Source organism: Ursus maritimus, unplaced genomic scaffold (assembly GCF_017311325.1).
Source record: "Ursus maritimus isolate PB19 unplaced genomic scaffold, ASM1731132v1 scaffold_21, whole genome shotgun sequence".
NCBI classification, from domain to species: Eukaryota; Metazoa; Chordata; class Mammalia; order Carnivora; family Ursidae; genus Ursus; species Ursus maritimus.
Genome location: NW_024424564.1, coordinates 45,545,165 through 45,557,845, shown reverse-complemented (window position 1 = coordinate 45,557,845; position 12,681 = coordinate 45,545,165). Strand labels below are relative to the sequence as shown.

At 53.9% G+C, this 12,681-nt stretch overlaps 1 protein-coding gene across 1 annotated transcript in view; it reads left to right on the top strand.

Annotated features, from left to right (window-relative positions):
- Positions 1-12,681, top strand: part of MYH9 (myosin heavy chain 9) — an 89,426-nt gene that overhangs the window by 23,973 nt on the left and 52,772 nt on the right. The window contains 3 exon segments of the mRNA XM_040637468.1: positions 6,598-6,734; positions 6,737-6,945; positions 11,815-11,971. Of these exon segments, the coding sequence (XP_040493402.1) occupies positions 6,617-6,734; positions 6,737-6,945; positions 11,815-11,971 (484 nt within the window). The 5' untranslated portion in view covers positions 6,598-6,616.

Sequence of the window (12,681 nt, the reverse complement as noted above, 5' to 3'; positions counted from 1 at the left end):
CCTGCCTTAAATTGTCACATCATTGTACAGTTGATGAAGAACTGCCCCCTCTTCTCCCTCGGCCTCCTACCACCTCTTCCCCTCCCCCACCAGCACTCTCCCCATCTTCTAGGACGCAGTTTACATCCCATCCCTTCCACGGACCTCCTGCTGCTTTGAGTTTTCCATTGACTTACCACTTCCTCTCTGTTCCTGCCCCGAGTGACTTGTTCCTTCGTCTTTTCTTCATTGGGTCTTGTGTTGGCGCTGGCTGTTTTCATGGTCCTCCCCTCTGCCGCGAAGATTCCACTACCTTATAAGGTCCTTGGGTCTTTTGTACCTTTGTCACCATATTTTTGCACATAGACCCTCCTATGTAGTAGGTCATTGAGTAAGTAAATCCTAAGGGGCTTGACAATTTCTATATAACTGCCATAGCTGCCTTCATCCTTAACGATGGAACTCGGGCACCTTGATAGTTTCGCTAACCCAAAAGCAGTGGCTATAGGAAGAGAAGAGAAGGGACACGTTCACCTGTGCTCTCTGGGTGGGGGTGGGGGTAAAAAGCTGGCAGAGGAGCCTGCTCGCAAACACCAGCAGTGAAGCTGGGACCTTGGCTCAGAGAACGGAAATGGCTCAGCCAAGGTCACGCAGACCCCTGACCTTTCTTTTAGTACCAGCGATCTAAGGTGGGAGTGAAGCCCCACCAGGAGGTGGGGTTTGCAGCTTCGAGTTGACATGCTCAGTGTCTCTGTCCCTCGTTTGCCTAATGAACCAGGGGTTCTGGGTTTGTTTTCTCCCCAGAAAGTGGCAGAGAGCTCCCCGGGGAGGCAGCGGAGGCGGAAGCCCAGCAGGTCTGAGTTTGAACCTGGGTTTTGTGACCCGTGTGGGCCTTGTTGCCCTCACCTGTGGGGATGGAGGAAACGGAGAGCTGCCTCACACGCCTTCGGACAGGGTAGCTTTGAGACGGGATGGGAGGACCTGAAGCTCCAGGCCCAGGACTTGGCCATGGAAGCCTTTACATAGACCCTCGTTGTCTAGGAACGGACAAGCTCGCAGTGTTTGGACCAGTGATTTGTCCCAGTCGAATAAATTCTGTCTTTAAGGGGCTAGCTGTTTCTTTCCCAAACAAGCACACAAGTCAGTAAAAAGAGAACCAAGCGAAGGGCAGGAAGCTGAGAGGGAAAGCGAGGGGTCCTTGGGAAAACAGGAAGGAGTAAAAGGTCCAGATGGATGTTGGGGGGGGGGGAGGGGAGAAGGCAGACAATCAAGGAATTACATTTTGGGTCAAAAGCAGAGGTTTTTGGTCAACCTATTTACTTTCAGTTTCATCATTTCCTGAGAGTCCTAATTTAGCCTCTGGTCGTGTCCTCTCGATTATGGCCTAAAAAGGCAACTACTTGGGTTTCTTGGAGTTGGGTTGGCACCCGCAGGAAGCTGGTGTGGAAAGGGCCGGCCTCCACCGGATCTGCTCTCCAATGGGGAAAGCTGCCTTCTTTTTCCTTAACTCCTTGCTGGCCTGTGAGTCCCGCAGATCCCCAGAATTTCCTGAGGTTCCCTAATCCGAACCCCTGAGCTTTTTCCTGCAGATGGTTTTCCTAGTGCTGGTGTGGCTGCTGCCACATGGGCGTGTGCTCACGTGGCCACACATACCAATCAACCCTTTTGGAAAGCATTTTGATAATACTTCTCAAGGCCATAAAAATGTCTGGATGTTCCTTTGTTCCAGTAACGCCACTTCTGGGAATTTATCTCAAGGTGGCCCACCATGTAAGGAAAAAAAACCCTAGTAGGTGGGTCCCCCCCTCCCCCGCCACAAAATCGCTTTGGAATATTATGCAGCCATTGTAAGTGTTTCCCAAGGAGGCCTTGGAGTCAGGAGTCCTGAGTTTGAGTTCTCTCTTCCCCAGGTGTGTGACCGAGTGAGATCACTTCCCTCTCAGAGCCTCTGTATCTTCAGCTGGAAAGTGAAGCGTTTGGATAAAAATGATCAACAGGCAAATGGTGGCCCTNTAGGGAAAGTCACAATAAATAGGAAAAATCCATAACGTGAAACCCCACGCTCTGCCTGTGATCATTAAAAATCTCAAGTGTTTCTATGAACAAGGACTAGAAGGACCATAAAAAAAGAGCAAACTGATTTTAGGGGGAGGGTCTCAGGAATTTATGGGGATATTTTTCTTTCATTTTGAAAACTTTATTTGAGAGAGAGGGAGAGAGAGAAAGCACAAGCAGGGGGAGGGGCAGAGGGAGAAGCAGGCTCCCCACCGAGCAGGACCCCAGGATCATGACCCAAGCTGAAGGCAGACGCTGAACCAACTGAGCCACCGAGGCACCCCTCATTTTGAAAACTTTTATATTTTGTATAGTTTAAAAAATTTTTTAATTTATTTAAATTCAGTGAATTAACAGATAGTGTATGATTAGTTTCAGGGGTAGAGTTCAGTGATTCATCAGTTGCATATAACACCCAGTGCTCATCACATCACGTGCCCTCCTTAATGCCCATCACCCGGTTACCCCACCCCCCGACCTACCTCCCCTCCAGCAACACTCAGTTTGTTCCCTAGAGTGAAGAGTCTCTTATGGTTTGTCTCCCTCTCTGATTTCGTCTTATTTTGTACGAAGTGTCAGAGAGGCCATTTAGCATGGTCCCAGGCCAGGGAGGGGAGAAGTGGCAGCTATCTCCCTAGTGTCCCTTCTCTGATGCCCCCTTTGATTTCTAACAGCTCTGGACTGTGACGGTTTACTCCGTCTGCACCCTCTGAGGTCAGCACTCCTATCTGTGTTGCTGGCAGCCCTACTGGACGCGTGTGCACGTGCGTGCACACACACACACGTGCGTGCACACACACACACACACACACGTGCGCGCGCACGCACACACACACAAGTCTGCAACCACCAGGGCCCAGGGGCCTCCCCCCGGGGGGGGGGGGGGAGACACCAGAGCTCAGCCACAGGCACTGAATGTGGGTGTTCCCGGCTGTGCTGGTGGGAGGGCTTTAATACACCCCATTGTTTATGGCCACCTCGTCCAACCCATGTATTGATCTTGGCACTGCTGCTAACCCACGTCATTCCAGCAGAGCCGCTGACACCAAATAGCTCTGTCCTTGGCCTGGCCGAACAAGGCTCAGCCGCGTTTAATGAAAAGCTCTGCTCCTAGAGGAGTAGGGAGATGAGCAGGGACGCCTTAGGCCTACCGTGCATGGGAGCCTTGGCACCCCCGGAGGTGGAGGGGTGCCGACCTCTGTGCTGGCCCAGCTCTGAGGGGACGCAGTAAGACCCCCCTCCAGGAAGTGCAGACTCCAGGTCTCATCAGGGGTAGACAGTCCTAAAAGGAGGGCAAAACGAGGAGCCAGGTGCAGTTGTCCCCTGCCAGCAAGCAGCTGCTGTGTTCACGGCCCTCCAGCACACACCCGCCAATGGATTTCCAGGGGCGGCTGAGTGCCCAGGGCCTGCAGCGCAAAGGGAGCCCATATGCTGCCAGGCTGCCAGGCCACCAGCTGGCTGCTTTGTGTTGGTCCCCCTAGGGCTGGTGTTGCTGGGATGAAGTGAGTCTGATGAGGCCAGAAGTTCTTGCACCATCACCACCGGGCGGCTCTCGGGGACAGTAGCAGGCCAAGGGAGTGAGCGTGTTCAAATTCCACTGTGCTCTGCTTTTTGAACTGGCCCCGTGGTCCATGCTGGGAAGGCTCACTCAGCCTCCCTGCCTGCCCGATAACACTCAGTAAGTGTGTGCTGAATGCTGTGGAAGGTATTCCCCCACACTCCCTGTGTCCCACTCAGCGTATCGACAGTCTGACCTGGCTCCAGTGCCAGCCTGGCTTCTTTCCTCTGTGGCACCCCAGCACAAGTGTGCTAGGAAGAGCCCAGACTGGGGAGCCCGGTGATCTGGGTTAGAGCCCTGCACCGTGACTGGACTGGGCGAGTCTGGGCAAGTTGCTTTCCCTCTCTGAGCCTGGTTCCTCATTTATAAATTGCGGATAATAAAAGATCTTTTGCAGGGTGATCGATGGTTCAGTGAGGTTGTTGGTAGGTTACGTAACGACTCTCCCCGACTCTCCCCTTTCCTTCTTCGTGGAGGGATCTCGTAAAGGGCATGTGATGCCCTTGGGTGTCTTCATTGGGCTGGAGTAGTAGAACTCCTTTTTTTTTAAGACTTTATTTATTTGACACAGAGAGACAGCCAGCGAGAGAGGAAACACAAGCAGAGGGAGTGGGAGAGGAAGAAGCAGACTCCCAGCGGAGAAGGGAGCCCAGTGCAGGGCTCTATCCCAGGATCAGGACCCTGAGCCAAAGGCAGACGCTTAACGACTGAGCCACCCAGGAGCCCCTGGAGTAGTAGAACTCTTACCCAGCAGTGGGCTTAGAATTTGGGGGGACAGGGTTCAAGTGAATCCTTTTTTGCATGTTGATGGGAGATTGTCTTGTCCCTTTTGGGTTTAAAGTTGGCAAAAAGGTTCAGAACCAGCAGCCTGTGAAGCTCTGTGCTCTGTGATCCTTCCAAGTCCTCAAGCAGGGCGGTGGCATGATGATGGGGAGACTGGTTTTGGGGGCCTGGATCCTAGGACTGAGGAGGCTGCCTGGCTAGTTAGTGGTCAGATGGATGGCAGAGGACAGCTGGGACATACTATGGCGTAGGGAACCCTTCCATTTACTTGAATGGCCTGGCGGGTGTGGGAGCCGACAGCCCGAAGTAAGCTGGTGTGGCCTGGGGGCTGCAGCCTGCTGAGACCCCAGCCCCACAGCAGAAGATGAGGCCAGGCTGGAAGATGAGGCCAGGCCATCCCTTCCTGCCTTGTGGACTGCTGTTATCTCTCGGGGGGTGGTCCTCGCAGGTGGATGATGCCCCTGGTCCCGCAGGAGGGGCCGCTAGGGTTTGCTTGGCTGGGAATGTAAACAAAGGCACCAGCTGAGGCTGCCGGGGAGGCTGCCAGGCTCTGTTCCGTGGACTTGCCTTCCCTCCTTGGCTGGCGGGGGGCGGGGCGGGGGTGGGGGAGGCGAGCGAGCAGATTTCCTGGAAAACAGCCCCTCTCCTGGAACGTGTCCAGGGGAGCCCCTTAGTCTTGATCTGGAAAGCATTTAATGAGCCCAGATAAGAAGGCCTGGGCGGCCCAGACTTTTCTTTTTGTTCTGTCCCCCCCAAACCTCCAGCCTCCTTGGCACAAGTCCCTGTTGGAATCTAGAAGCGTGAAAGCCCGTGTGACTCTGGATTTGGATCGGGGGTCCTCCTGGCTTCCTGGGCCTGGGGAGGGGGCCTTGACCTCANGGGAAAGACCTTCCTGCGTTGCGAGCTGGGCAGTGAGCTTCTGGGCTGCTCTTCTGGTGGCTCTGGGCTGGCTCTGTCTCAGACCGTGGTTTCGAAATTCTGCGCTCCGTTTACCTAAACCAGCTGTCCTGCCCCTGGGTCCCAGCCTGAGCCTTTGAGTGGGAATAAGCACTGTGGTTATCCTGTGGAAAGGCCTTGGGACCAGGAGTCCTGAGTCCTCCCCACCTCGCGTGACTCTGGACAAGGCCCTGAACTTCCAGGGAGCTCCCGTTTCTTCATCTGTGAAATACGCTGAAGCATACTTTTTACCTACCACAGAGTTACGATGAGGAGCTTTTGTTTTAAGATGCCATTTATTTGAGAGAGACAGAGATAGCAGGAGAGAGCACGAGTGGGGAGGAGAGGGAGAAGCAGATCCCCACTGAGCAGGGAGCCCCACGTGGGGCCTGATCCCAGGACCCCAGGATCATGACCTGAGCCGAAGTCACACCCTTAACCGACCGACCCACCCAGGCGCCCCGACGAGTATCTTTCGAGATACGTGAAGTGCGTGTGAAAGCATTTCATAAACCATTAAACCACACAGGTGTAAGGGATTATTATTTCATCCTCTTTATTTTGCAAATGAGTTTTGAAAAAAAGCAGGCACACATATGCTTAAGTTCTCTTGGACGTGGATTTAAGGGCTGCCTTTTGCATTTGTGGCCCCGAAGGGAAGTGCTCTTACTGTTCATGATGTTTCCTGGAGCCTGAGTTCTTTTCCTCTTGCCTTATTTCCTTGGGCTATATCATCAAGATGGAATTAACATCTCTTGGCAACATCATTAGTGTGTTGATTTTTTTTTTTTTTCCCCTCTTGGTTGACTCCGTGAAATAAGAAGTTTTTTACACTGGCAGCTTCCACTATGCACCGTTGTAGTACGTTGCCTTTTTTGGGGGGGCTAATTAGAAGCTTGCTTTTGTTGGAAGTCCTCTTAAATCGTGTGGTCTCTTCCCTGCCTCCACGTGTATAGCATAGGGACTGTAGTTACATCTGCCTTTGAGATTCGTATGAGGTTCATCATTCGGCATCATGCTAGTTCATAGATTAGTTTGATTGTGGACGGATCCTAGGATCTACCTTCCCTGAATTTCTGGCAAAATCTCTGATGACAACTTGTTTCAGTCATGTACATCTTTTCCCCAAAAATGGAGAGCGGGAAGATTCTGGCAGCCGTGCAGCCGGGTTTTAGACGTTTTGCTCTCCTCCAGCGCCGCGCCGTTCGCAGAGATCGGAGGGGTTTAGCGGGCCTTGTGCGGCTGAGGTCGTCATGTCTGACTTTTCGCCCTCGTTTCCCCCGTAGGTCCTGGCTGTGAGTCGCCATGGCGCAGCAAGCTGCCGATAAGTATCTGTATGTGGATAAAAACTTCATCAATAACCCGCTGGCCCAGGCCGACTGGGCTGCCAAGAAGCTGGTATGGGTGCCTTCCGACAAGAGTGGNNGCCCGCCAGCCTCAAGGAGGAGGTGGGCGAGGAGGCCATCGTGGAGCTGGTGGAGAACGGGAAGAAGGTGAAGGTGAACAAGGATGACATCCAGAAGATGAACCCGCCCAAGTTCTCTAAGGTGGAGGACATGGCCGAGCTCACGTGCCTCAACGAAGCCTCCGTGTTGCACAACCTCAAGGAGCGCTACTACTCAGGGCTCATCTACGTAAGTGGGGCCCTGGCGCGGGAGGCGGGAGGCGGGAGGCCCGGCTCTGTCCCGTCCCCCTCACCCGCCTGGGCGCTTGTGCTCTGGGAGAGGAGGGGGCTTGAAGAAAGCTGGGGTGGCATCCGCAAACTTTGGTACGTGAGCGTCCTCATGGAATGTTCTACTTTATCTTTTCTCTGCCTAGCCGAAAACACCCCAGGAAGCCTGTTTTAGATCACACAGTGGGAGAACATCATGGTGTGTGTGGGCCGTGCCCACCCACGGCCCTTGGTCCTCGGCGTGGTGGAGATAGGAAGGGTGGTTCTTTCTAAAGTGAGGGAATGCCATGTCCTGGTTTCCCACCACTTGGTCTCCTTCCCCCCTCCCCGCTTGCCCAATGTCTTTTTTAGAATCTCTGCCATCTTGGTCTTTTTAGAGGCCTGTCGGTGTGCCTTGCTTCCCCTGGGAGTGTGTTTTGAGCAGAGACGAGCATCGAGAGCGAGGCTTGAACCCTTACTTCCAGAGCCGTGCCAGGCTTGGCGTCCGAGAAGGGCGCGTGAAAAGGCCCAGAGCATGCAGAGGGGGAGTGGCCCTTCCCCTGTCTTCTGTCCAGTGGGGCCACATTTGCCGAAAGACCGCTCATCCCTGTTTTAGAAAACATCAGGAGCGGAGTGCTTTCCTACCTCCTGTGTTATAGGCTGCACAATCTTAAGGTCCTAGGGTCACAAGTTCTTTCTGAATTCTTATTTCTTCTGCTCAGTTCCAAAGTATTTCCTTCCAGTTTCATCTCAGGTGGGGAAGAAATTATCTGGCTCTTAACTATTCTTAAAATAGCTCTTTGTTTAAATATGCTGTTACATTCACCTTGGCCTTCTTGGTCTTGAAGCTGAATAAAAATGGTTCTCAAAATTTGTTTGAATTAGAGAAAGAAAGCATCTCGAGAGTCTTACAGCCCTTTCAATGGGAAGACCAAGCCTTGCACCCAGGGGTTGGCTCATGATCACATACGTAATAAAAGGACGTGCTGGGCTCATCCTGGTGCAGGGATGCTCAGTGGCCCCCAAAGAGTCAGCCATTTTATTTTCTGTACAATCTTAGGCTGATGTCAGCACGCGTTTCCATAGGGCATGTCCCCAGCATCCTGGACTGGTACTTCTGAGTGCCCTGCGATGTGCCAGAGTCCTCTGTGGAGCCGCGGACCATCTTGAATTGCCCAGACCTCCTGAGCAGGCCGGATCACATGCCAGCGCTGTATTACCTTGCTGATTGCTAAATTGGTCCATGATAACGAGGTGGCTTGTTTCCTGCCATCGATGACCACCCTTTGGGGATGAACCTAATTAGTCAGGACCTACCAGTAAGGACATACACAGAATGGTCTTTCTGGACGAGTCCTTCTTTGTGGACCAGCTTAGTCTGGCCGGCTGATATGTCAGGTGGGGAGAGCTGAGGCCCAGAAGAGGGCCAGAGCCCAGCGCAGGGTCATGCAGGCTGAGACTGGAGCTCGGGTTTCTTGACCCTCAGCCCAGCTCTCTCTTTCTTGGTGAGAGCAGAGCATTGTATGGACAAGATTAAAAGTGTCTGTCCCTAGGGATCTTGACCACTGAAATTGAGAATTGGCAACTTGAGAAAAGCAAGGGGCCTGGAAGGAAGCATTGCTTGTCTGTTGGGGCAGCTGGGAGCTAAGGCCCATTGTCTGGGAGTGGGACGCCCCTAGGCAGGTTCTGTAGCTTATTGTACCCAGTCTGCTGGAGCGATGAAGGGCACGGGAGGTGGAGCCTCCAGGACCCGGTTCAGACCCTTCCCCGGCCACACGCCAGGGCCACAAGGAGCCTCACTTCCTCCCTGGTGAGAAGTGTGCAAGCGCCAGCCCACACCTGTTTCACGGCAGGGCCTGGGCTCTGTAGCTGCTGCTGTTTGTTTCGATGGAAGGTAGAGGTGGTCCTCTGCGTGGCCTTCCCTGGTGTCTCTGTTCAGCTTGTGTCCTGCCAGGGATCTGCTGAGTGTGACGCGCGGGGGGTGGGGGGTCTGCGCTGGCCCGTATCAGCTGGCTGCAGACAGCCGCTCTCCCACAAAGGGAAATGTTATTGAAGTGCGTTCAGTGTTAGTTGCTTCATCTTTCCTCTGAAAGCGTGGGTTTTACTCTGGAGACAGGCAGAACTCTTTGGTTGGAGGCGTTCATTCCTGTTTCTGTCACCTCCCGTGTGCAGTTCCTCCTGCCTCAGACTGGCCTCCTTCCTAAGCATCCTCCCCAGAAGGGGGGTCGATTGTCTCTGCAGTTGCCCTAATGGGGACCCCAGCAGGTGCAGAGCTGCGGGGGGATCAAAGCCGCTGGGCAGGGGCTGCCGCCTCATTCATGGTCCACCTCTGCACACGACGTTCCACACTGCGACCCGGGAGCCTTTGTGCAGTGTGTTTGCCTGGCGTTGTGGGCGGCGTGGCTGATCCTGAGCCACAGCTGCTCTGTCTGTTTCCCCGGCGGGTGAGGCCCTGGGATGGGGGGCGGCTGGGCACAAAGAGCCTCTGTGGCCCGTGAATGGCGCAGCTCCCTGGCGTGGCCGTGGGGAGCAGAGCCACTTGCTCAGTGTCCTCACGTCCACGAGCATCCAGAGGGAGCCTCGCCGGCAGGTCTGCGTCCTCCCACCTGAGCCGCAGGGCTCACACCCGCTGGTTTGGTGGCATGAGCCCGGAGAACTTTGAAGCCCTGTAGAGAGAACCATCCATCCACAGGACCATCTGCCCACCCAGCTGTCAGAAAGCCTTGTCCCAGGAGCCCCCAGTCCCCTTCTGCTGTCAAAACCAGCTGTTTGCAAACATCTGGCTCCGAGGCACGCCCGCAAAGTGTGGCCATGTGTCCTTGGCTTTCATCGGCTGATTTCCTAGAGTGTGGGTTTTCTCAAACCCCAGGAACAGAGCTCAATTGTTTCTGAGCTCCTGGGATGACCTCACTGCTCCCTGACCTTCTCCTTCATCCCCGCCCGACAGTCCCACGGAGGGAAAACCAGAAGTCTCCTGCTTTTCTCTCATCTCCCTGTGATACCCACGCGGCAGGTGGCCAGCACCGAGCAGACCTCTTGGCTTAGGAGCTTTCCCGGTCCCTTCTGAAAGAGGAGTTGGAGGGAAAACAAATGACTGATTATCCTAGGAAGAAAGAAAATCGAGGGCCCCGAGTCCCCGCCTCCCGACAGAAGAGGCAGCCAAACACAGTCGGTCATTTCCAAACTTGGCTGCTCTTCCTCAGGCAGGCCGCCGGAGGTTACTGGGTCCCTCCCGAGTTCTGCTTTTAGTCTTTAACTTCTGCCTGGGAAGTCCAAGTGCCATAGCCCTTGGCCACAGCTGGGAAGGGCCTTTGTGTCCGTCCCCCCGCCTACCCGACTGATCCCCACGTAGAACCCACCTTTAGGTCCAGCCACTAGGTAGCTTCCGTTGTGGTGGGGCTGGAGGGGGCGGGGCTGGGGACGGGGCTGGCATGGTGCACAGTGCACCTCAGGCGCTGGCTGCTCTTGGGTTGAGGGGTACCACCATGGGCAGTGAGGTAACGTGATGATGAAAAAGACAAGAGTTCAGAGAACTGGCCCCTGACCAGGATGCTGTGGACTGGGGGTGGTGGGAGACCTAGGGCTGTTACCACCCCTGCCATAAGCTGCCTCATGACCGTCCGTTGTTACTCAACAGTCAGGGCCGCAGGTGTGTGTGAAGCTTGGCTTTGCTTGGCTGTGTCTGGGCCTGTGGTGCATTGTCCTCGGAAGAGGGTGCTTGGGTTGCTCTAGAGGCGTAAAGACAGCTGTACCCCCCAGCTGAGCACCTGTCACCTGGGTGGTCTCAGGAGTCTCACCCAGCTTGTTAGGAGTCTGTCTGTCTCTTTTTCTTTTGGCCGGGGAGAAGGATCTGGGAAGAAAAGGGAGGTTATTAGAAAAAAAATCCACAAATTTAATTTACAAATGAATTCATAAATTAGTTCACAAATTAATGTAAATTTACCTTAAGACACCGAAGACAGACCTGTCTAGATGGTTGCCACCGGAAGCTGCTACCCTGACCTGCTCAGACTCTTCTCCAGTGCTGTGCAGGGTGCTGTACCAGTCCTCATAACCGCTCAGCGAGGCATACACAGGGTCTGCCTGTCCCCATTGGACAGATTGAGAAACTTGCCCTGCTGGGATTTGAACTCAGGACATCTGACCCTGGGGTCTGATTTTAACCTGCTCAAGTCAGACTTGGAGTACTGGTGTGTTTTTGGGCACCTCACATTAAGGGTGTTGGCTAATTGGGCTCCCTTCAGAGGAGACTCCAGTTTTGGAGAAGGCTCACAAGGGACATGAAAATGGTCTTTAAGTGTTTGAGGGATTGTCATGTGAATGTCTCTAGAAGATTCAAGGCGGAGAGCTGTCAGTGATCTACTAGCCCACGAAAAGGTCTGGTTGGGTGGGAAGTGCCATGAGTTTTTCCTAGTCCTGGAAAAGTGGAGGCTTGACTCTCTCTGAGAGTCCTTCAGGGTAGAATACTTGGTGTTTCTGCACAGTTTGCTTGCTGCAGCCAAATCCTTTCCTCTTTGCGCATCTCACGAGGACAGACACATCTCTTATTGTCCTTGGATCCGAGTTTTGTAACTGGACTTCTGCTGTCTGCGAGGCCTGCTGTGGATCTTGGCCGAGGTGCGTGCCGGCAGTGGTCACGCAGTCGAGGGAGGACCCTCACCGAACGAGCAGAGATGGGGTGGTGCCCCTCCACCTGCAGCAGAGCAGGGCACGGGGAGCGGGGGGCTGCAGGGGGAGCTTTCACGTCAGCCTGACTCTGGGTCCTTGGCGGCAGACGCTTTGCCACGAAGTTTGCACACCCCTGAGAATCGAGACTTCCTAACCCATTCCTCTCTGCTGCTCTTTCCTTTAGACCTATTCAGGCCTGTTCTGTGTGGTCATCAACCCTTACAAGAACCTGCCCATCTACTCTGAAGAGATCGTGGAAATGTACAAGGGCAAGAAGAGGCATGAGATGCCCCCCCACATCTATGCCATCACAGACACCGCCTACAGGAGTATGATGCAAGGTGAGTGCCTCGGCCTTCCCCTGCAGCCTCGTGGACACCTTTGCAGGTGCTCATTCACGTTCAGTGTCACGGTGATCTAGGAGCTGGATCCGCATTGATGGCCCTCGTGGTGGCACAGTGCATCGCAGAGGTCTCGGAGTCAGTGTGTGAGAGCCAAGGCTAATGGCTATCAAAGGACATGTTTATATGTTGAGAGAATGTTCTAGAAGCTTTAAAAAATACAATTCCTAATTATCGCAATTTCTCACTCTTGTGAAGACCCTGTGCCAGTCCCCTCACATCCAGGCCCCTTCTTCTGCCAGATACTCCCTTTCCTCCTTGCTTTTCACATCTTTTCTCTTGCTCCTTCCCCGCAGTCTGGAAACGTGCTTGGGTTTTTCCCATCTTTAAGAAACAGACGCTAAATCTCTCCTGGATTCTGCGCCCCCTGTTCTTTGTCTCTGTTCTCTCTCTCATCACAATGGAGCTTTGTAGAGGAAGTGTCTGCTCCACAGGCTTCCCCACCCTTCTCCAGACTGTCCGACAAAGGTTACCCTCCCTTCTGTGTTGCTAAATCCATGGTACTCATGTGTTCTTGCCTTACCTAACCTCTCCCCAGTGTTGGACAATCTTGACCACTCCTTTCGAAAGCCCTTCCTTCCTGTGTGACCCTCTCTCTGGTTCTCCTGATCTCTGCCCACCCCTCTGCATGGTTCTGTCCTGCCCCCCCC